We start from the raw sequence: 24,460 nt of genomic DNA on the forward strand, positions 1-24,460 counted from the left end.
GATGTGTTCGCCAACATATTCAACCTGTCCCTACTCCACTCCGAGGTCCCCACCTGCTTCAAGAAGATCACCATACAATGAAGAACCAGGCAACGTGCCTCAAAGACTAGTCTGGTAGCCCTGACATCAATCGTAATGAAGTGCTTCGAGAGGTTGGTCATGAAGCACATCGACTCCGTACTCCCAGGATGGCCAATTCACGTACCACCGCAACCGGTCCACAGCAGACTCCATCTCCCTGGCCCTATACTCATCCTTGGGACATCTCGACAACAAGGACTCCAATATCAGACACCTATTTATTGACTACAGCTCCACCTTCAACTACATAATCCAAGCCAAGCTCATATCAAAGCTCCAAATGCTAGGACTTGGCTCCTCACTCTGCAACTGGATCCTTGACTTTCTGACCCATAGATCACAATCAGTAAAAATAAACAACAACACCTCCTCCACAATAGTCCTGAATAACGGGGCCCCGTTAGGCTGCGTACATAGCCCCCTACTATACTCCTTATACACACAAGACTGCGTGACAAAATTTGGTTCCAACTCCATCTACAAGTTTGTTGACGACATAACCAGAGTGGGCCGGATCTCAAACAATGACGAGTCAGAATACAGGAGGGAGATAGATAACCTAGTGGAATGATGTAACGACAACAATCTTTCCCTCAATGTCAGCAAATCTAAAGAGCTGGTCATTGACTTCAGGAAGCAAAGTACTGTACACACCCCTGTCAGCATCAACGGGGCCGAGGTGGAGATGTTTGACAGCTTCAAATTCCTAGATGTGCACATCACCAAAAATCTGTCCTGGTCTACCCACGTCGTGCTACCACCAAGAAAACACAACAGCGCCTATACTTCCTCAGGAAACTTAAGGAAATTTGGCATGTCTACACTGACTCTTAACAACTTTTACAGGTGCACCATAGAAAGCATCCTATCTGGCTGCATCACAGCATGGTATGGCAACTGCTCGCCCCAAGACGGCAAGAAACTTCAGAGAGTCGTGAATACCGCCCAGTCCATCACACAAACCCGCCTCCCATCTATTTACTCTATCTGCACCTCCAGCTGCCGTGGGAAAGCGGGCAGCATAATCAAAGACCCCTCCCACCCGGCTTACTCACCCTTCCAACTTCTTCCATCGGGCAGGAGATACCAAAGTCTGAGAACACGCACGAACAGGTTCAATAACAGCTTCTTCCCCGCTGTCACCAGACTCCTAAACGACCCACTAATGGATTGACCCGATTAATATTACAGTCCTGTACGCTTCCACTGATGCCGGTGTCTAGGTATTTACATTGTGTACCTTGTATTGCCCTATTATATATTCTCTTTTCTTTTCATGTACTAAGTGATCTATTTGAGCTGCATGCAGAAACATACTTTTCACTGTACCTCGATACACGTGACAATAAACAAATGCAAATTACATGAATTGTGATCAACTAATGTAGTACAGGTCAAAAATTGAAGTTGGTGTCTTTCTGGTCTGTACAGCACAATGACACACCTCTGCATTTATTATCTCAGTCACTATATACGCAAGGATATCCATTTGATTCCTTCTATTCCGTTTTTAAAGCAGGACCATATACAGTTTTTGTTTTACATGAGTGACAGTACGAATCTGGTGACTTAAAAGCTGAGGGTATATGAAGTAATTTGACGTTGGATGCCATATAAACAGGTTACCTCCCTCCAGAAACTGCCATTTTGAAGTGACATAATTTAATTGCCAGAGGCACACTGCAATGTATTGAAAACAAACGTACCATACACTCCCTTGTCCAGCAAGAGTAAGAATTCATACACTGCATTACGCATCTCCGACTCAGTGAGGTCCAACAGAGATACCACTTTAAAATCGAGCTGTCGTAATAAATTGGTCAATTCGTATACATCCACCATTGGTGCCTTTAGCTTCGGATGGCTGAGATAGGACATGTTGCCAATCAGTAGAGCCACCTTGTCTGTTGCTGGAAAGATAACAATTTTAGAATAGTATCACAAACAAAACTTATAAAATAAACTCATCGAATGATGCAGCACAGGAGTCCACTTGGACCATCTTACCTCTGCTGTTTTTTTGAAAGGGCATCTCCCTATTCTTTCCCTTCCAAGTACATCTCCAATTGTTTACACCTCCAGGCGTACGGTGTGTTCACATTTATTGGCAGAGGGATTGAGTTTCGGAGCCATGAGGTCATGTTGCAGCTGTACAAAGCTCTGGTGCGGCCGCATTTGGGGTATTGCGTGCAATTCTGGTCGCCGCATTATAGGAAGGATGTGGAAGCATTGGAAAGGGTGCAGAGGAGATTTACCAGAATGTTGCCTGGTATGGAGGGAAGATCTTATGAGGAAAGGCTGAGGGACTTGAGGCTGTTTTCGTTAGAGAGAAGAAGGTTAAGAGGTGACTTAATTGAGGCATACAAGATGATCAGAGGATTGGATAGGGTGGACAGTGAGAGCCTTTTTCCTCGGATGGTGATGTCTAGCACGAGGGGACATAGCTTTAAATTGAGGGGAGATAGATATAGGACAGATGTCAGAGGTAGGTTCTTTACTCAGAGAGTAGTAAGGGCGTGGAATGCCCTGCCTGTGACAGTAGTGGACTCGCCAACACTAAGGGTATTCAAATGGTCATTGGATAGACAAATGGATGATAAGGGAATAGTGTAGATGGGCTTTAGAGTGGTTTCACAGGTTGGCGCAACATCGAGGGCCGAAGGGCCTGTACTGCGCTGCAATGTTCTATGTTCTAATTACCCTTTTGAAAATCATGATTAAATCTGCTGCCACCAGCCTTTCAGGCAGAGCATTCCAAACCCAAGACAAGAAACCCGGAGCAGAGCGCCATTGAGGAGAGTCCCAGGCAGGGTACAGGGAGAGGTCCCAAATGGGGAGGAGATAGGGAGAAGTCCCAAAAAGAATACCAGAGAGGGGACAGGGACAGGAAACAGTCCCAGTTCAGTTAAAAAGAGCAGAAAAACATGCTCAAAACAGGAAATGGGCAGCAGGGAACAGACTTAAACTAAGAAGACAGCAGAAGGTTGGTGCCTCCAGTTGGGCTGAAGATACCGCTTTGTGGCAATAGTGCTCTGCTTGGCATGGTCAAAAAGCTGAAGTTGTGCTCGGGAGTTGATGCCTGAGTGCAGACAGGGGAATACAGGGGAACAGAATCTCGGGAGACAAGTTTGAAACCCCGTGAGGTGCGTAAACAAAACAGTATTGTTACTAATCGAATCTTACCAAAAACCTGGGGGGCTGGTCAAGGATCATATCAAAAGTAACACAAGAGTGTGGTGGATGCAAAGAGAGCACAAAGAGCAAGGGCGGATGGAAACACCGAGAATTCAGACAACCATTAGAATACTAAAACACCTGCAATCGGGTAAAACATTGTTTGATTGACAGCTCGGGCTCTTAGCTTTTATTTTTCATATTAGGTTTTATTAGTTCTGGATAGTTTATAGTGGTGTAATGGGCATTGAAGTACCATAGATAGGTATAGAGAGCATGAGGGCCATAGGGGTGGTTTAAAGGGCAAAGCCTGGCCTAGGGAGCATGAGGAGGACCTTTTGAATTTACCTTTTAAAAGGTACTCCAATCCAGACTGCTCTGAGGGGTTGTGAACCACAACTCTTTAAAAACCTGGCACCACTTCATGAAAATTGTAGAGCAATAGGAATTACCCATCTCATCAATGGAGCCAACCTGGTCAGAAGCACTTCTGACAGGAACCAGCCTGCAACCTTTGACAGAACTCCCAAAAATCAGACAGCCCGGGAATGGCAATCCTGGAATTGGGATCCTCCTACCTTTTTTAAAGGGTTCCCAAATCATCCCAGCTCGGTGAAAATCCAGGCCCACGTTCCTGAGCAGAGCAGAGCAGTGACATAATGATTTGGAAAAAGATGAACATTAGCAAAAATGGCGGGAAATGGAAGGAGGGGGGCCGGGGAAGAAGGTAGTCATCCGAATTTGAGGAAGGGAAGGAAAAGTGTTCTATTATGAACTACAGGCGGAGAAACATGCAGAAAGAGGGTGAGGGGTGTGAATATACTGAAAGAGAAACAAGAATACCAGCATGAAGGGAGCAATATACATCAGCTTGACTGGAGGTGAGGGGGAATGAATACTGCCTTCTTAACTTGACATGGAGGGAAGAGGATGCCTCTGTATCACCATGACAGCCAGATAAACAATAACTTTAACCTTTAAAAATAACAAGTGCTAATATAAATCCATAATGGCCCACAATAAGGCGAATTATTGAAACGCTTATCACGATACATAATACTGGTGCACCTGCAGCTTCAATTGCAACTAGTCTGAGGATCACTGCTTTTTCACTCTAACTACATGTTGCACGCCTAGCTTAAACGAGTCGACGAATTTTTACTATTTTCCAAAATTGGCATTTATACTGCTGGAGCTGACTGCTGCCCACCTCTAACAATCTACGAGGAGTGTCGACAAGGATGTAGTGTGTTTTCTGAGTAGCAGGGCTTTTAAAACTTCTGTGACCAGATTAGAAATAGTGGGCACTTCTGCTATTGAAAGGAAATCTTAACCTTCAAAAAGGTAGTTTTTTCGAAAATGATCATCTATTTGGTTTGTTCAATATGAATTAACCCCCCCAAAAATTACTTCTTTCCTATAATTTCTAAGAAAAAACAACTTTGAAGTAAAAAGGGACATAATGACTAAAATTATATACTTTATTAAATCTTCCTGGAAATATTTGCCCCAGAATTTTTGGGCAGGGGAAAGAGCACTGATAAGAGGTGCGTATAATCTAAAATATACCGCTGATGTTCATGGTACACAGAAATGCAAAAGTTTGGAGACCTGGGTAGGGAAAAAAAAAGAACATCACATCTGGATCTCATCTAGATCAGAGCCTAGTAAAAGTTGAAGGATCAGAATCCCATTCTAAACTGCTCTGGCTCGCATTTACCACTGTTAAACCAATTCATTGGTGGAGGTGACGGGGTTGTGGGAAGGTCACGGTTAGCTCAGTTGGCTAGATAGTTAGCATGCGGTTCAGAATAACACCAACTGTGCGATTCAATTCCTCTTCCAGATGGGGTAGACTTGGCAACTGCCTCCTTGCCCAGCCCCTGACAGTGTGCGGCACTGGCAAACCACTACTGACAAAAACTGCCAAGAAAACTGCTCCAAATCAAGCATCAGCAGACAATGAGCTAAGGATCTGCCTTTAGACAGAGGACACATGAACGAGTGAATGCAAATTCAAAATGCACTTGTTTAATGAGATTGTGTGATGTTGGTTCAATGACTTTGCCAAAGGGAGAAATAGCAAGACTTCACTCTAACTCAATGTATTGTATTTGTAGCACACCCACACAGAGAGAACAAAATAAGAAGGAAACTTGACTCACCATAATGTCTTTGGTTAAATTCTAAGTCCAGTGGTCCATCTTCAACTGGATTACCTGATGGTAGAAAAAGAAAGTTAATACTTCTAAGTAATTAATCACAGTACTATCTTGTTCAAACCTCTGATTTTGATAGTGACTCAGCACCAATTTCCAGAGTCTTAGTCAGTCTAGGTACAATTTATAGCGACAGTAAAGATTTAACAGCCCACTGATTATTTGATTTCTCCTTCAACTTCCATTTTATTCGTTTCCACTGAGAACAATTGTAGGTTGGAGAGAGCAAGATTCATTTGGATTTGGGTTTATTGTCATGTGTACCGAGGTACAGTGAACAGTATTGTTCTGCGTGCAGTTCAGACAGATCGTTCTGTAGCCACCTAAAATGGCTGATTCCCTATTAATTTGGCCAAAACCCGATATAAAATGGCTAACCGAAAAGGCTGATGGGAAAAGCAGCCAAAAGTTCACAAACGGACAGCTGCAGACAGAATAGCGTATTCGGCTCTGGGGAAGTCGGCCCAGATCGATACATACGACTATTAGCAGCACATCAACACAGACATCTGCAGTTTAATCGGCTATCCCCGGGAACAATTGCAACATGTTAGCAATTGAATGCCGGGCCAGACCTCTCGGCGCCTGCAGTGGCCGGAACAAAGACAGGTAAACGACCACCCCCCAATCGAGAAATCGCCCCATTATTGGAGCATATCGAACCCAGTGATTGGGAACAAGTCCAATCACTTGGGACTCAGGGTCAAGGGCCGCCCCGAGAGGCGGGAAGCCCCTGGGCCCTGTAAATTGAGGGGCCAAGTTCAGATCTCTCTCTCTCTCCCTTCTTCTCCTGCTCGCAACCTTCGCAAGAACATCGACCAGAAACAGTAAGTTTGACTTCAGCGATCGCTACCCGATAGAGACTCCTAGCCATCGACCCGTATCAGCCTTTTGAATCCCGCAGGCCAGATCCAATTCGATAAACCATTCGTTTCCCTGACCTGGTGGGCCATCCCCAAAAGTTAAGTATTGGCCAGTAGTGGTAGGTTTTGATATAGATAGTAGGATTATTGTGTAAGTATTTGTTGCTGTACATAATAAATGACTGTTGATTTCAATCTTACTAAGCGGTGTGCTGACTTATTAATCATAACTCGAGCTTGAACCACGTGGCGGTATCAGAGAGATACCTGGCGACTCGTGAGCAAAGGTGACATTATCACAGCTAATAAAACTAAGGCTAAAAAGAGCAACATAATTGGCGACTCCGCCGGGACCTGACATAGAAGTGGAAAACCACTCCGGGAGAACCCCAGAAATTTGAATAGAATCCAATTGGAAACAAAAACAAATAAAAAAACCACAACTGTTCAAGCGGTTCTGGTTAATAATTCACAATTCGGAAGTGTGTACGCATCCGTGACTAACATGATTATAAGATAAAACTGATAGATTTTGTTGCGTCAAAACTGTCGGAAATCTGTATTTTCGGAAATTAGCGCAAGCCGTACCCGCATCTACGACACCTCCTTAGCCCCCTGTTCCAAATTCGAACTAAGCGAGCAGATAAGGGAGATGGCCATGCAGGCAATGCAATGCCTCATGAACCCCGAAGAATTTGCGGTCGCACCGATCAGCAGCATGAAAGTGGGACAGTGTCCCATTTGGGAAGCGGAAATTCTGAAATTTCTACAGGGCAAAGGATGACCCGTGTGGAGCGGTTTCTGGAATAATGACGACTCAGGTCCCGGGAGTATAGGGCATACTTGGTGGGAGAACATGAGTGAAATTCATAAGAAAAGCTTAGCGAAAGCGCGCAAGCCGATGGCAATCGTGTCCTGTATGGCACAATTGCGAGGCACAGAGGAGGTCGTCAGGACGCTCTGAAAAGAAATAGAAGGCATACATCGTATGAGTAAAATCGATGTCTGCGAGATGGAAAAAGAGAACCTGGAATTGAAAAGGCAGTTAGAAGCCAAGGATGAAGAGGTGGCTGACGCCAAACGGGGTCACCAGTCTTGTCTGGTGCATTTCAGCAGTTTTCAATCCCAGTATGAGAAGGCTTATCTGGACACGCAGCGTGCAGTCCTGGTTAAGAAAGAGACAGAGAAGCAGGTGGAGACGCTACAGAAGCAATATAGTGATCTCAAGGCAGCCTTGAGAGCGCACCACGCTGCAACCACGGAACAAAGGCAGAGTACCTTAGACCATGCGAAGTGCCGAAAGCAAATTGCAGACCTGCAATCAATGCTTTCTGTCCAAAAGGGATTCCAAGAAAACTTTGGGGAAAGTTTAGAACAGGAAGACGGCCCTGATTGGGAAGAATTGCAAGAGACAGCGCAGAGATATGTTCAGGGAACATGTGCGCAGGGAAAGTCCCAAAGGAGGAAAGCACCCCCACCCCCCACACAGCAGGTAATTCAGGCTCCCATGAACCCTGTAACAACCCACCGCACAGCCACAGCAGACGAGGCGGAGGTCTTATATTCCACCCCCCTCGCAGTGACCCAATTACGGGACGCGGGTGCCAAAATCACACCGTTCCTCCCGCTTCAGACCCACACCATTTCTTTGCCACCGTCAAACACCAGGTGACCTTGTACCGCCTAGATGAGAAAGAGCAGGTAAAGCTCACGGTCCTCAGCTTAGACCCATCGGTCGCAGCAGCCCTTCCTGACCCACAGAACGTAGGAGGAGACAACCTTGCAGAAATGCATACCGCGATCCTGGATGCAATCGGGCATAACCGGGGCGACCCCATAGATGGCCTAAATATGTGCAGACAGAAAAAGTCTGAACACCCACAGCATTCGCAGGACGCTTGTGGATTCACTTTGAAGCCGTTTTCGGCAACGTTGACCGTGCCCATTTGTCTGCAGTCAATATGGCCAAATGGACCCACACCCTTATCTCCCATGCCACGGAGGCAGGACAGAATGCCTGTAGTAACTATGACCCCTCGGAGGAGCCTCCTAATGAGAAGTGGGTGGTCAAAAGATTGTCCCGCGTTTGGGAACAGTCGGCTCACAGGAAACCCGCAGCTAGAACCCCCGAGGAAAGCCAAGCCGCCGCAGACGTGCAGGCAGTAAGAACCACTCTCCACAACCCCGCCTGGGTAAACGAGGGAAAGAGCAGCCCCCCAGCAAAACCGCAAGAATGCTACAATTGCGGACAGTTGGGACATTTTGCCAAAGAATGCAAGGCCCCGAAAAAGCCACAGAGAACCCAACAGACAGGCACTCTCAGTAAAAAAAAGGCAGAGCCCATACATAGCGTTAGCGCCCAGTCCGATCAGATAGACTTGACCGGAATGGACTGACGGTGTACAGGCTCCCCCAGTTGGGTCTGTGATACCCTTTGGGCTAGGTCAGGACGACCCATAGGCGCAGCAAAGGTTAGGGGACAGCCGATTGAGCTTCTCTGGGACACAGGAGGGTCCCGCACCACCTTAAATTCCTCCACCCTTGGTAAGGACACGTGGCCCACTACAGCCACTATCACCCTCAGCGGCTTCACAGGCCACTCACAGCAGGGACACATCACAACCCCTGTACCCATCCAAATCGGAACCATTAACACAAAACACCCCGTAGTTTTAGTCGACCTGCCCCCAACAGCAGAGCACATTTTGGGGATCGACTTCATGAATTCTCACCACCTCTCTTTCGATCCAGTCAACCAGTGTGTCTGGAAGATGGCGAAATCCGCTAGAGCCGGCGCAACGATCAATATAGGGGATTATATGAACAAAATTAGCGTAGTAGGCGAGTTTTGGTTCAAGCCCACCACACTCAGCACGGACCGACAGGTTAGGGCAGTCCTGCAAAAAAACAGGGCAGCATTCGCGACTCACAAACACGACTGTGGATGGATGACTGGTTCCGTACAAATAACAGGACCGGACCCTAGACCCCAAAAGCAGTACGGATTCCCCCTAGAAGCAGAGGGAGAAATCCTAAAGGTCATAGAAAGCTTATTAGAGCAGGGCGTCCTAAGATCGATAGCCTCAACTAATAATGCCCCGATTTGGCCAGTAAGGAAACTCGACGGATCATGGCGCTGGAACATTGATTATCGGGAACTCAATAAAGTCACCCCCGTAGCAGCCCCTATCGTTGCAACAAGTCCCGAGACCATGCTCAAACAGGGACTCCATGCCCGATATTTCACGGTTTTGGACGTCAGTAATGGATTCTGGTCCATTCCATTGGCGAAGGCGTGCCAGTACAAATTTGCCTTCACTTTCCGAGCGCAGCAATACATGTGGACATGCCTGCCACAAGGCTTCTACAACTCCCCCTCCATTTTCCACCGACAGCTGGCAAATGGACTAGCGAAATGTTCTCGCCCCGAATGTCTGGTACAGTATGTAGATGATCTACTACTGCAGACAGACACAAAGGAAGAGCACATTGAGCTTCTGTCCGAACTCCTGGAATTACTACATTCCATTGGCTGTAAAGTCAACCCCAAAAAGGCCCAGATATTGGAAGAAAAGGTGGTATATTTGGGTACTATCATCACACACGGCAAACGCGAGATCGAGCACAAAAGGATTGACTCGATCGCTAAATTGCCCCTTCCCCAAAATGTTTCAGTCCTCCGGTCGTTTTTAATACTGGTTGGCTCCTGCCGAAACCACATTGACGGTTTCGCCAGCAAGGCAGCACCCCTCTCAGACCTCCTAAAGAAAGGAGCCTCCTGGGAATGGCTTCCGCAGCATACGGATGCTGTGGAATCATTAAAACAGGCGCTCATAGCCACCCCCGCACTACAAGTTCCCGACCCGCTTTCCCCTTACGCCATAGAGGTAGCGACCACAGACCGCACCCTTTCAGCCGTGCTCCTGCAGGAACGGCACGACCAGCTAAGACCTTAGCTTATGCCTCCCGAATTTTAGACGCTGTGGAGCAGGGGTTTTCAGCCTGTGAGAGGCACCTGCTCACAGTTTTCTGGGCAATCCAGTACTTTTCAGTCATTACCGGACTGAACCCCATCACCATTTTGACCGAGCACACCCCCACCCAACTTTTACTAGATGGACGACTTAAAGACGATACCGTCAGCCAGATACGCGCTGCTAGGTGGACCCTTCTCTTACAAGGACGGGACATCACAGTCAAACGGACCAAAACACACACATACTTAGCGGACAATCTACAGTACCCCAGAACTCCCCATGAGTGTGAAATCATCTCGCCCCACCATAATACAGGCCCCTTTATCACAAAAACACCCCCCAGAAAACTAGCCACTCCATCTCAAAGCCCCCCTCACCCGGACACGTGTGATCCCATTAGGATCTATGTGGATGGATCTTCCACAGTCCTGGGTGGGCAACGCATAACAGGTTGTGGGATTTATGTGGAGAACGCGCAGGGACGCGCCCTCGAGGAAATCGCATTAAAATTACCCGGACACTTAGGCGCGCAGGCAGCAGAGCTTGCGGCCATCGCTTACATCGTAGAGCACCCCGATTCCTTCCCCAGCCCAGCAGACATATATTCAGACAGTCTATACGTTTGCAACAGCCTTACAGAATTTCTACCCCTCTGGGAAACAAGAGGATTTCTTTCCGCGGATGGGAAACCCCTCCCCTCAGCCCCATTACTCCGCCATATTCTGAAAAAAGCCAAGGACAGGACTTTTGGCATTATAAAAGTCCGCAGCCACCATCGTTCCTCCCACCCTGGAAATGTAAAAGCTGATGCACTGGCTAAAGCAGGATCCAGGCATGGGTACTTTTGGAAGCCCCCCGGGAGCGCCCCAGTGAGTGCGCCAGTGAGTGCAGTTCAGGTCACGCAGACTAGGATCGAAGATCTAGTAGAGGCCCAGAAGCAGGATAGCGCTCTCACTGAGATCGTGAAAGGGAAGTTTCCAGCCTCATACGAGAGGTACAGAAATATGATAACCACACATGACGGTGTGGTGTTGAAAGACACCCTTTATGTAGTTCCGAAGCAGGATAGGAACCAATTAATCTGTTTATTCCATGATGTTCATGGACACCAGGGAATCGATCCCACTGCAGCCCACCTCAAACACCTTTGTTGGTGGCCAAATCTCAAAGAGGATGTATCCCATTACATTGAGAATTGCCTCATCTGCGCACAGAACAACCCAGATAGATATGCCCAAAAGGCACACCTCAGCCACACCCGACCCGTTAACGGCCCCTGGTCGATTTTATAGGTCCATTGCCCCCTTGCAGGAATGGCTATAAATATGTTCTGGTGGTCATAGACACTTTTACAAAGTGGGTGGAAGCATTTCCAGCCCACACCAACACCACGAAAACCACAGCCAAAATCCTAACCCACCACATTTTTACAAGATGGGGACTCCCCCGCAGTATTTAATCGGACCAAGGTTCTCACTATACGGGACGGGTCATGCAGAACGTCCTCACGATATTTGGCATAACCCAAAAATTCCACATTGCGTACCACCCACAGTCGAGTGGTATAGTGGAGCGCATGAATCGGACCCTAAAAACCATCCTCCAAAAAATGGTCCAGCAAAACAACACCACTTTGGATTCTGTCCTCCCCTTTGCGCTGATGTTTTTGCGTAACACTGTTTCCACCTCCACAGGTTACACCCCACACACCCTCATGACCGGACGCCCGATGAAAGGGACAGAGTACTTGTTGGGTTTAGACCTGACCAGCCCTGAAGTTACGGCCCTCACCCACGAGAAAGCCGTTGAGCAATTACTTGCCAATGTAAAAACGGCTCAGTTAGCAGCCGCTGTTAAACAGGACACTAAAAGAAAACAGAGCAAGGCCTGTTTTGATAAGGCAGTACATGCAACGGAGTATAATATAGGACAACAAGTGGTGTTGTCTGTGTATAAATTAATCTGTTTATTCCATGATGTTCATGGACACCAGGGAATCGATCCCACTGCAGCCCACCTCAAACACCTTTGTTGGTGGCCAAATCTCAAAGAGGATGTATCCCATTACATTGAGAATTGCCTCATCTGCGCACAGAACAACCCAGATAGATATGCCCAAAAGGCACACCTCAGCCACACCCGACCCGTTAACGGCCCCTGGTCGATTTTATAGGTCCATTGCCCCCTTGCAGGAATGGCTATAATTTATCCATTACGGATAAAGTAAGCCCATCGGTATACAAAATCAAATACCCAAATGGTAAGACTGCGTGGTTTCACATAAACCAGTTAAAGGCTTATGGAGCACAGTCAAACCACGCCCACCACGTCATGCTTGACGCAGCAGACCAAACCCCGCCCACAGCCATTGTGACCACACCAACCCCCACCACGTCCAGCCCAGAAACGGACTCGCCCCTGACTCCACCCTCAAAATTTACACTCCGCCCCGGAACGCCCACAGACTGCAGCAGCAGAGACAGCGACTGTGACGACAGCCACAGCACGCCTCCCTACTACCCTGGACCCACGCTTATCACGATACATAATACTGGTGCACCTGCAGCTTCAATTGCAACTAGTCTGAGGATCACTGCTTTTTCACTCTAACTACATGTTGCACGCCTAGCTTAAACGAGTAGGCGAATTTTTATTATTTTCCAAAATTGGCATTTATAGTGCTGGAGCTGACTGCTGCCCACCCCTAACAATCTACGAGGAGTGTCGACAAGGACGTAGTGTGTTTTTTGAGTAGCGGGGCTTTTAAAACTTCAGGGAACAGATGAGAAAGAGTGGGCACTTCTGCTATTGAAAGGAAATCTTAACCTTCAAAAAGGTAGTTTTTTCGTAAATGATCATCTATTTGGTTTGTTCAATATGAATTAACCCCTCCAAAAATTACTTTTTTCCTATAATTTCTAAGAAAAAACGGTTTCTAAGAGGTGACGGGGTTGTGGGAAGGTCACGGTTAGCTCAGTTGGCTAGATAGTTAGCATGCGGTTCAGAATAACACCAACTGTGCGATTCAATTCCTCTTCCAGATGGGGTAGACTTGGCAACTGCCTCCTTGCCCAGCCCCTGACAGTGTGCGGCACTGGCAAACCACTACTGACAAAAACTGCCAAGAAAACTGCTCCAAATCAAGCATCATCAGACAATGAGCTAAGGATCTGCCTTTAGACAGAGGACACATGAACGAGTGAATGCAAATTCAAAATGCACTTGTTTAATGAGATTGTGTGATGTTGGTTCAATGACTTTGCCAAAGGGAGAAATAGCAAGACTTCACTCTAACTCGATGTATTGTATTTGTAGCACACCCACACAAAGAGAACAAAATAAGAAGGAAACTTGACTCACCATAATGTCTTTGGTTAAATTCTAAGTCCAGTGGTCCATCTTCAACTGGATTACCTGATGGTAGAAAAAGAAAGTTAATACTTCTAAGTAATTAATCACAGTACTATCTTGTTCAAACCTCTGATTTTGATAGTGACTCAGCACCAATTTCCAGAGTCTTAGTCGGTCTAGGTACAATTTATAACGACAGTAAAGATTTAACAGCCCACTGATTATTTGATTTCTCCTTCAACTTCCATTTTATTCGTTTCCACTGAGAACAATTGTCGGTTGGAGAGAGCAAGATTCATTTGGATTTGGGTTTATTGTCATGTGTACCGAGGTACAGTGAACAGTATTGTTCTGTGTGCAGTCCAGACAGATCGTTCTGTAGCCACCTAAAATGGCTGATTCCCTATTAATTTGGCCAAAACACGATATAAAATGGCTAACCGAAAAGGCTGATGGGAAAAGCAGCCAAAAGGACACAAACGGACAGCTGCAGACAGAATAGCGTATTCGGCTCTGGGGAAGTCGGCGCAGATCGATACCTACGACTATTAGCAGCACATCAACACAGACATCTGCAGTTTAATCGGCTATCCCCGGGAACAATTGCAACATATTAGCAATTGAATGCCGGGCCAGACCTCTCGGCGCCTGCAGTGGCCGAATCAAAGACAGCTGAACGACCACCCCCCGATCGAGGAATCGCCCCATTATTGGAGCATATCGAACCCAGTGATTAGGAACAAGTCCAATCACTTGGGACTCAGGGTCAAGGGCCGCCCCGAGAGGCGGGAAGCCCCTGGGCCCTGTAAATTGAGGGGCCAAGTTCAGATCGCCCTCCCTCCCTTCTTCTCCTGCTCGCAACCTTCGCAAGAACATCGACCAGAAACAGTAAGTTTGACTCCAGCGATCGCTACCCAATAGAGGCTCCTAGCCATCGACCTGTATCAGCCTTTTGAATCCCGCAGGCTAGATCCAATTCGATAAACCATTCGTTTCCCTGACCTGGTGGGCCATCCCCAAAAGTTAAGTCTTGGCCAGTAGTGGTAGGTTTTGATATAGATAGTAGGATTATTGTGTAAGTATTTGTTGCTGTACATAATAATTGACCGTTGATTTCAATCTTACTAAGCGGTGTGCTGACTTATTAATCATAACTCGAGCTTGAACCACGTGACGGTATTAGAAAGATACCTGGCGACTCGTGAGCAAAGGTGACATTATCACAGCTAATAAAACTAAGGCTAAAAAGAGCAACAGTTCGATACGAGAAACACATAGGACATATGATAGATACACAATGTAAATACATAGACACAGACATCGGGTGAAGCATATGGAGTGTAGCACTACTCAGTAGAGAGGATGCATGGAGAGATCAGGTCAGTCCATAAGAGGGTCATTCAGGAATCTGGTAACAGTGGGGAAGAAACTGTTTTTCAATCTGTTAGTGCGTGATTCAGACTTTGGTATCTCCTGCCTGATGGAAGACAGAATAACCTGTGTGGGAGGGGTCTTTGATGAGGCTAGCTCAGCATCATTGATGCAGACAGGGGTGTGTCTGATACTTCGCTACCTGAAGTCAATGACTAGCTCCTCAGTTTTGCTGACGTTGAGGGAGAGATTGTTGTCGTTACACCACGCCACTAGGTTCTTTATCTCACTCTTGTACTCTGACTCATTGTTCGAGGTGCGACCCATTGCGGTTGTGTCATCAGCGAATTTGTAGATGGAGTTAGAACCAAATTCTGCCACTCCAGACGTGTGTGTATATAGGGAGTATAGTAGGAGGCTATGTATGCAGCCTTGTGGGACCCTGGGATTGAAGACTAGCGTGGAGGAGGTGTTTTTTATCCTTACTGATTGTGGTCTATGGGTCAGGAAGTTGAAGGTCCAGTTGCAGAGGGAGGAGCCAAATCCTAGGTTTTGGAGTTTTGATATGAACATAGAACATTACAGCGCAGTACAGGCCCATTTCCCATCAACCACCACCCTGTCTTCTTCCAAATAGCCAATTTCTGATCCAAACTGCTAAATCACCCTGAATCCCATGCCACCGTATTTTCTGCAATAGCCTACCGTGGGGAACCTTATCAAACGCTTTACTGAAATCCATATACACCACATCAACTCTATACCCTCATCCACCTGCTTGGTCACCTTCTCAAAGAACTCAATAAGGTTTGTGAGGCACGACCTACCCTTCACAAAACCGTGTTGACTATCTCTAATCAAATTATTCCTTTCCAGATGATTATACATCCTATCTCTTATAAACCTTTCCAAGACTTTGCCCACAACAGAAGTAAGGCTCACTGGTCTATAGTTACCGGGTTTGTCTCTACTCCCCTTCTTGAACAAGGGGACAACATTTGCTATCCTCCAGTCTTCTGGCACTATTCCTGTTGACAAAGATGACTTAAAGATCAAAGCCAAAGGCTCAGCAATCTCCTCAAGCCCTTCTAGTCTAGTAGCCTGTATCTCAGTATTCTCCTCGACAACATTGTCTTTTTCCTGTGTGAATACTGACAAAAAATATTCATTTAGCACCTCTCCTATCTCTTCGGACTCCACGCACAACTTCCCACTACTGTCCTTGACTGGCCCTACTCTTACCCTAGTCATTCTTTTATTCCTGACATATCTATAGAAATCTTTAGGGTTATCCTTGATCCTACCTGCCAAAGACTTTTCATGTCCCCTCTTGGCTCTTCTAAGCTCTCCCTTTAGGTCCTTCCCAGCTAACTTGTAACTCTCGAGGGCCCTAACTGAACCCTCACGTCTCATCTTTACAAAAGCCTCCTTCTTCCTCTTGACAAGTGTTTCAACTGCTTTAGTAAACCACGGTTCTCTCATTCGACCCCTTCCTCCCTACCTGACAGGTACATACTTATCAAGGACACGCAATAGCTGTTCCTTGAACAAGCTCCACATTTCCATTGTGCCCATCCCCTGCAGTTTTCCTCTCCATCCGATGCATCCTAAGTCTTGCCTCATCGCATCATAATTGTCTTTCCCCCAGATATAACTCTTGCCCTGCGGTATATACCTATCCCTTTCCATCACTAAAGTAAACGTAATCGAATTGTGGTCACTATCACCAAAGTGCTCACCTACCTCCAAATCTAACACCTGTCCTGGTTCATTACCCAGTACCAAATCCAATATGGCTTCGCCTCTCGTTGGCCTATCTACATACTGTGTCAGGAAACCCTCCTGCACACATCGGACAAAAACGGACCCATCTAAAGTACTCGAACTATAGCGTTTCCAGTCAATATTTGGAAAGTTAAAGTCCCCCATAACAACTACCCTGTTACTTTCGCTCCTATCCAGAATCATCTTTGCAATCCTTTCCTCTACATCTCGGATTGGATTTGTTTATTGTCACGTGTACCGAGGTACAATGAAAAGTATTTTTCTGCGAGCAGCTCAACAGATCATTAAATACATGGGAAGAAAGGGAATAAAAGAAAATACATAATAGGGCAACACAACATATACAATGTAACTACATAAGCACTGGCATCAGATGAAGCATACAGGGTGTAGTGTTAATGAAGTCAGTCCATAAGAGGGTCATTTAGGAGTCTGGTGACAGTGGGGAAGAAGCTGTTTTTGAGTCTGTTCGTGCGTGTTCTCAGACTTCTGTATCTCCTGCCCGATGGAAGAAGTTGGAAGAGTGAGTAAGCCGGGTGGGAGGGATCTTTGATTATGCTGCCCGCATTCCCCAGGCAGCGGGAGGTGTAGATGGAGTCAATGGATGGGAGGCAGGTTTGTGTGATGGACTGGGCGGTGTTCACGACTCTCTGAAGTTTCTTGCGGTCCTGGGCCGAGCAGTTGCCATACCAGGCTGTAATGCAGCCCGATAGGATGCTTTCTCTGGAACTTTTCGGAGGCTTATAGAAAACCCCTAACAGGGTGACCTCTCCTTTCCTGTTTCTAACCTCAGCCCATACTACGTCAGTAGACAAGTCCTCATCAAACGTCCTTTCTGCCACCGTAATACTGTCCTTGACTAACAATGCCAACCTTCCCCCTCTTTTACCACCTTCCCTGAGCTTACTGAAATATCTAAACCCCGGCACCTGCAACAACCATTCCTGTTGTTTGACTAGGATTATGGTGTTGAAGGCAGAACTGTAGTCAATGAATAGGAGTCTGACACAGGAATCCTTGTTGTCAAGATGCTCCAGGATGAGTGTAGGACCAGGGAGATCTCGGAGCACTTCATAAAGATAGATGTCAAGGCCAGTCATTTTCATGATTACTAACCTCATCTTACTTTGAGACATGACATGTGCTGAATGTATACTTAGGAAGAATTTACACATGTTAAAAGCCTCTTACCCATGTTAAGTGGTAACCACAGATGCCCAAAAAGGAACGGACCATTTTCCAGGCATCAATGGCTCCCATTTAACCCAGATGAGAGGCTTCTTCATCATGAAAATTCTGATCCACTGTCCAAACTATTTCAGGAATCTCCGGAGATTGTCCTTTATTACTCCCATTCATGCCAGTAAAACCGACAGCAGCAAGTTTCAATTTCTACCACTAGACTTTTTGCTGCCTTCTTAATAATTTTAATCCTCATACTGTATGTGCGAGTGTTCCAAACTGAAACACTGGTTTCGCGTGGTGTATTATTTTGGGATATTAGAGAGAAACGTCTGCTGAACCAGTGAGAACTCAAACCTTTATTTCATTAAACAACAATAAAAGTATTTATTGAAGTAGAAGAAAGATAATGAACAACAATAAAAGTATTTATTGAAGTAGAAGAAAGATAATGATCCAAAGAATAATCTTTTACTTCGGCATATGAGCAATAAGCACATAGATCGAAATCCAAAAACATCTATTTCCCCCATAATCCTAAATTCTACTGAGAGCCCTCCATTTCCCAAACAACAACCATAAATCTATTGGTCAAATCTAGCCAGTCACTACCCCACCGCATGGCCTAAGTGACCAGGACTTGGGAATAATAATGGGGCGGATTCTCCCCTACCCGGCGGGGCGGGGGGGTCCCGGCGGGACGGAGTGGCGTGAACCACTCCGGCGTTGGGCCGCTCCAAAGGTGCGGAATCCTTTGCAACTTCAGGGGCTAGGCCCGCCCCGGAGTGGTTGGCGCCCTGCCGGCCGTCGGGATAGGGGCTTGGTGCCACGCCAACTGGCGCCGAAGGGCCTCCACCGGCCGGCGCGAGTTGGCGCATGCGCGGGAGGGCCAGCACATGCTGGTGTCATCCCCGCGCATGCACAGAGGGATTCGCTTCCGCACCGGGAATGGCGGAAGACCACAACCTCCGGTGCGGAACAATAGAGTGCCCCCATGGCACAGGCCCGCCCGCAGATTGGTGGGCCCCGACTACGGGCCAGGCCACCGTGGAGGCACCTGCTGGGGCCAGATTCCCCCCGCGACCCCCCAGGAACCCCGTAGCCCGCCCGCGCCGCCAGGTCCTGCTGGTAAGAGACCTACTCTAATTTACACCAGCGGGACCGGCTACAGACGGGTGGGACTTCGGGCCATCGCGTGCCGGAGAATTCGGGCGGCCCCGGCACCCATTGAGTCCCGCCGGACCCCGCCATTCTCCGAGGCGGGCGGCGCGACTCAAGCCGGGCCGATTTTTGGGTGGCGGGAGAATTGGGAGGGCGGCGGGGGCGGGATTCTCGCCGACCCCCGGCGATTCTCCCACCCAACGGGGGGTCGGAAAATCCCGCCCATAATCTTTATTATCACAAGTAGGCTTACATTAATACTGCAATGAAGTTACTGTGAAAAGCCCCGTGTTGCCACACTCCGGCGCCTGTTCGGGCTCACAGAGGGAGAATTCAGAATGTCAAATTACCCAACAGCACATCTTTCGGACTTGTGGGAAGAAAACAGAGTGCCTGGAGGAACCCACGCAGACACAGAGAGAATGTGCAGACTCCACACAGACAGTGACCCAAGCCGGGAATCGAACCGGGGACCTTTGGTTCAGAAACAAAAATGATATATTTTTTTTTTTTTAATTTAGAGTGCCCAATTCATTTTTTCCAATTAAGGGGCAATATAGCGTACCAATCCACCTACTTGCACATCTTTGGGTTGTGGGGGCGAAACCCACACAAACACGGGGAGAATGTGCAAACTCCACACGGTCAGTGACGCAGAGCCGGGATCGAACCTGGACCTCAGCGCCATGAGCCAACAGGGCTAACCCACTGCGCCACCATGCTGCGCTGATATTTTGCACAAACTAGCTTTTGCCTTCATCTCTAGCTGAGCTGTTTCCTGAGGTGGGATGCCTTCCTCTCTCGCTTGCTGTTGCTTCTTCATTACCTTATCTGTGACTAGCCTGCTTCCTGGCTCATACCACATTGACTGCTAAATATATCAATTGTAAAGAACACCCTGTTCCCTATTCTTTCCTGTTCCTCCTTTCTCTTAGTTGCTGCCCAGACATGGTTTACAAAATACATTGAGTTTACTTGTGCAAAAACAATCCACTCCTTTTATTAGTGTCCTACCATTTCATGACACTACACTGCAGTCTTTCCACCCCATGAGAAAGGATTTTCTCTTAAATCCACAGATCTACTACTAAGCATTTAACAGATAAGACATACTAAAGATAACATGAATGAAGACTTGTTTGTGGTGTTGCTCCTTTTAACCTTAGTCTATTTGCTCTGTTTACGTCACCTTTGCTCATGAGTCGCCAAGTATCTTTATGATACCGCCACGTGGTTCAAGTTCAGGTTATGATTAATAATACAGCACACCGCTTAGTAAGCTTAAACAACGGTCATTTATTATATACAACAAGCAATATTAATACACTAATACTACTATCTATATAATAAACCTATCACTACTGGCCAATACTTAACTTAGGAAGAGCCCACCAGGTCAGGGAAACGAATGGCTTGTCCAATCAGATCTGGCCCGCGGGATTCAAAAGGCTGCTACAGGTCGGTGGCTAGGTGTCTCTACCGGATAGCGATCGCTGGATTCAAACTTACAGTTGCCGGTTGCTGTTCTTGCGAAGGTCTCGAGCAGGCGAAGAGGAGAGAGGGAGCGATCTGAACTTGGACCCTCACTTTTATAGGGCCCAGGGGCTTCCCGTCTCCCGGGGCGGCCCTTGACCCTGAGTCCCAAGTGATTGGATCTGTCCCCAATCTCTGGGGTCGATGTGTCCAATGGTGAGGCGATTCCTCCATCGGGGGGTGGTCGCTCACCTGTCTTTGTTTCGGCCACTGCAGGCGCCGACAGGTCTGGCCCGGTATTCAATTGCTAATATGTTGCAATTGTTCCTGGGGATAGCCGATTTAACTGCGGATGTCTGAATAGATGGGCTGCACACAGTCATGAATGCAACTGCAAATACCTGGGTTGATGGGCTGTTGATAGCCCTGAGTATCGATCTGGGCTAACTTCCCAGAGCCGAATATGCAATACTGTCTGCAGCTGCCTGCTTGTGTCTTCTTAGCTGCTTTTCCCAGCAGTCTTTCGGGTTAGCCATTTTAAACGGGGTTTTGGCCAGATTAATCGGAACGCAGCCATTTTACGTGGCTACAACCCCGCCTTGTGATCCTAACGCGAAGCGTGAAGGATCACATAAATTTTGTCCTCTTCGTTCCCTGACCTGCGGGGGGGGACACACCTCCTGCATGGCCACTACTCTGACCCTAGCTATGCACAAAAATTTACCTAAACAATTCTTGAGGGCGCTATGTCAGGCAGGGGCACGTATCTATAAAAAATAAACTGGGAACCTCTAATTTTACCTAAACAATTTTTCAAGCATTATACAATCTTATCTCTCTAAACATACAATAACAATCACAACATTTAATATATTCTTTCCTGGCTTGGCAGTCAAGCTCAGGATCATACATTTCCATACATTTTCTTTTTATTTACAGGAAAAACCGCCAGTGCATGTTTTATCATTCATATGTCGCGGGGGTCTGGGGTCTGGTCATAGCCGAATATCGGGGATCGGATCCGATAGACCGGGGTTCGAGCGCGGTACGCTCTCCTTTTCCACTTGCGGAGGCGCATGGTCTGTACTGCACAACTGAGTACAGCCAATGCCAACAGTGCCTCAATGATGTACGATAAGGAGTACCAAGTTATGAGCTTGGCACACCAGGATAATGCAGCGTGGTTGGTGACTGGGCCCTCGGTACTACTGGGCCGTGAAGTGTTAACAGTAAAGGGGTTTGGAGTGATGGGGTCCAGGTTCCTGCACAACCAAAAGTTCATCAAAAGAGTGTTGAGCACGATGAAAGGAGTCCTCATGGCTGTCTTCTTTCCTTCCTTTTCCTGTGTTCGCTGGTTTTCTCCGGACTTGGAGCTTCTGGAGTTCTGTAAGACAAGCGTAGTGTGTGTAAATACTTCTGTTTAATATCTGGTGTGTTAGTGTGTCTGTCCTTCTTGCGGCCAATTAAACCCTTATAATTGGTCACAGTATGTGACTCTTCCCCCATTTTTTTTTTTCAAAACAAATGTTTGGACACGGCACACTTCCCAATGGTGGACCAGTGCTAAGTTTATCATCCAAATGTTCCAGGATGTAAATAGCATGTGGCAGCAACCCAAAGGTTGCCTAAATAAAATAAAATAGTTTTTGAAAGAAAAGTTCGAATGAGGTGCGTGTGGGCCGTGACGGGTACGATTTGGGTGGAGTCCCCGGGTAGGACGGCTACCAATACCGTATCTTCCCTACCCGAGTGTTTTTGACCAACGGGGGGGTCCCCAGGCAGGGCGGGTCTCACGCCGTTTCTCCACTGCCTGAGCGACCAAAGAACGGACAAAAATGTAGTCATCATGGTGGGGTTATTGTTCTGATTCTACCATCAAATCAGAAGAGTAGCTACGATCGGGCGTCTGGTCTGGTGACCACGTATCAGCTGAAAAGCTAGTTCCTCTGAATGGGCGTCTGGTCTGGTGACCAGGTATCTGTGGACAAGTTGGTACCGCTGAACAATCGTCCGGCTTGTCCAATTGGAAAAGAGCTAAAAGTTCAGGTGAATGGGTGTGGGGCGGTGAGAAAATTCTCCTGTAGGACGAACAACATTTAACAAACAGACAGACAACATAAAACATTCTGCAGGTTCCATCAGGAAGGACAACACTTTTCACCAAGTGTCTCCTTTAAATCATCATGTGGACACCTCAGTTCTCGGTTGCGAACAGGGTCGCAAAAGGGTTGGCGGAGTCAGGCCCGAGGTCGTCACCGTCTCCCGAGTGCCAAACTCTGGAGTGGATCAAGGCGGAAAGGGCTGCGTGGTGTGAGTTGGGATCGTCCTCGTCGTTGCGGACGAGTCTGCAGGAGTTGTCGCGGTGCCAATGAGTGGTGTCGAGTTGGGTGGGGACAAAGTCGGGGTCGTCCGTGTAGTTCAGTGGTCGGTGGTGGGGTTTATTTAAATAGGTGATGAGGAAGGGTTCACTGGAGTCGAGGTCGGAGTTGCTGGGTGTGGGACCAGGATGGTAGGGAGGCGTGCTGTGGCTGTCGTCAAGAGTCACAGTCGTTGTCTCTGCTGCTGCAGTCTGTGGGCGTCCCGGGGCGGTGCGTAAAGTTCGTGGGTGGAGGCGGTGGAGAGTCCGTGTCTGGGCTGGACGTGGAAGGGGTGGGATGGCCACGTTGGATGTGGGCGGGGTTTGGTCGGCTGCGTCAAGCATGACGTGGTGGGAGTGGTTTGACTGTGCTCCATAAACCTTGAGCTGGTTTATGTGAAACCATGCAGTCTTACCATTTGGGTATTTAATTTCATATACCGACGGGCTTATTTTGTCCGTAATTGAATAGGGACCCGAATATTTTGGAGACAGAAACGTGCTGGGGTTGTACACGGACAACATTACTTGTTGTCCTATGTTGTACTCCGTGGCATGTACTGCCTTAGCAAAACAGGCCTTGCTCTGTTTTCTTTTAGTGCCCAGTTTAACAGCGGCTGCTAGCTGAGCCGTTTTTATATTTGCAAGTAGTTGTTCCACGGCCTTCTCGTGGGTGAGGGCCGTGACTTCGGGGCTGGTTAGGTCTAAACCTAGCAAGTATTCTGTCCCTTTCATGGGGCATCCGGTCATGAGGGTGTATGGGGTGAAACCTGTGGAGGTGGAAACAGTGTTACGCAAAAACATCAGCGCAAAGGGGAGGACCGAATCCCAAGTGGTGTTGTTTTGCTGGACCATTTTTCTAAGGGTGGTTTTTAGGGTCCGATTCATGCGCTCCACTATACCACTCGACTGAGGGTGGTACGCAATGTGAAATTTTTGGGTTATGCCAAATATAGTGAGGACGTTCTGCATGACCCGTCCCGTAAAGTGAGAACCTTGGTCCGATTCAATACTGCGGGGGAGTCCCCATCTTGTGAAGATGTGGTGGGTTAGGATTTTGGCGGTGGTTTTCGCGGTGTTGGTGCGGGCTGGAAATGCTTCCACTCACTTTGTAAAAGTGTCAATGACCACCAGAACATATTTATAGCCATTCTTGCAAGGGGGCAATGGACCTATAAAATCGATCTGGAGGTTCGTCCAGGGGCCGTTAACGGGTCGGGTGTGGCTGAGATGTGCCTTTTTGGCATACCTATCTGGGTTGTTTTGCGCGCAGATGAGGCAATTTTCAATGTAATGGGATACATCCTCTTTAAGATTAGGCCACCAACAAAGCTGCTTGAGGTGGGCTGCGGTGGGTTCTATTCCCTGGTGTCCATGACCGTCATGGAATAGACAGATCATCTGATTCCTATCCTGTGCAGGAACCACGTAAAGGCTGTCTTTTAGCACCACACCATCATGTGTGGT

General features: G+C 47.4%; 1 protein-coding gene across 2 annotated transcripts in view; it reads right to left on the minus strand.

Annotated features, from left to right (window-relative positions):
* Positions 1-24,460, minus strand: part of malt1 (MALT paracaspase 1) — a 210,270-nt gene that overhangs the window by 83,364 nt on the left and 102,446 nt on the right. For both annotated transcript variants that reach the window (XM_072497344.1, XM_072497345.1), the window contains exons 9-11: positions 13,675-13,728; positions 5,421-5,474; positions 1,788-1,991 (exon numbers count right to left, since the gene is read on the minus strand). In XM_072497344.1, coding sequence (XP_072353445.1) covers positions 1,788-1,991; positions 5,421-5,474; positions 13,675-13,728 — 312 coding nt within the window. The remainder of the gene's footprint in view (positions 1-1,787; positions 1,992-5,420; positions 5,475-13,674; positions 13,729-24,460) is intronic.

The sequence above is a fragment of the Scyliorhinus torazame genome, chromosome 3 (genome assembly GCF_047496885.1).
Source record: "Scyliorhinus torazame isolate Kashiwa2021f chromosome 3, sScyTor2.1, whole genome shotgun sequence".
Taxonomy (NCBI): Eukaryota; Metazoa; Chordata; class Chondrichthyes; order Carcharhiniformes; family Scyliorhinidae; genus Scyliorhinus; species Scyliorhinus torazame.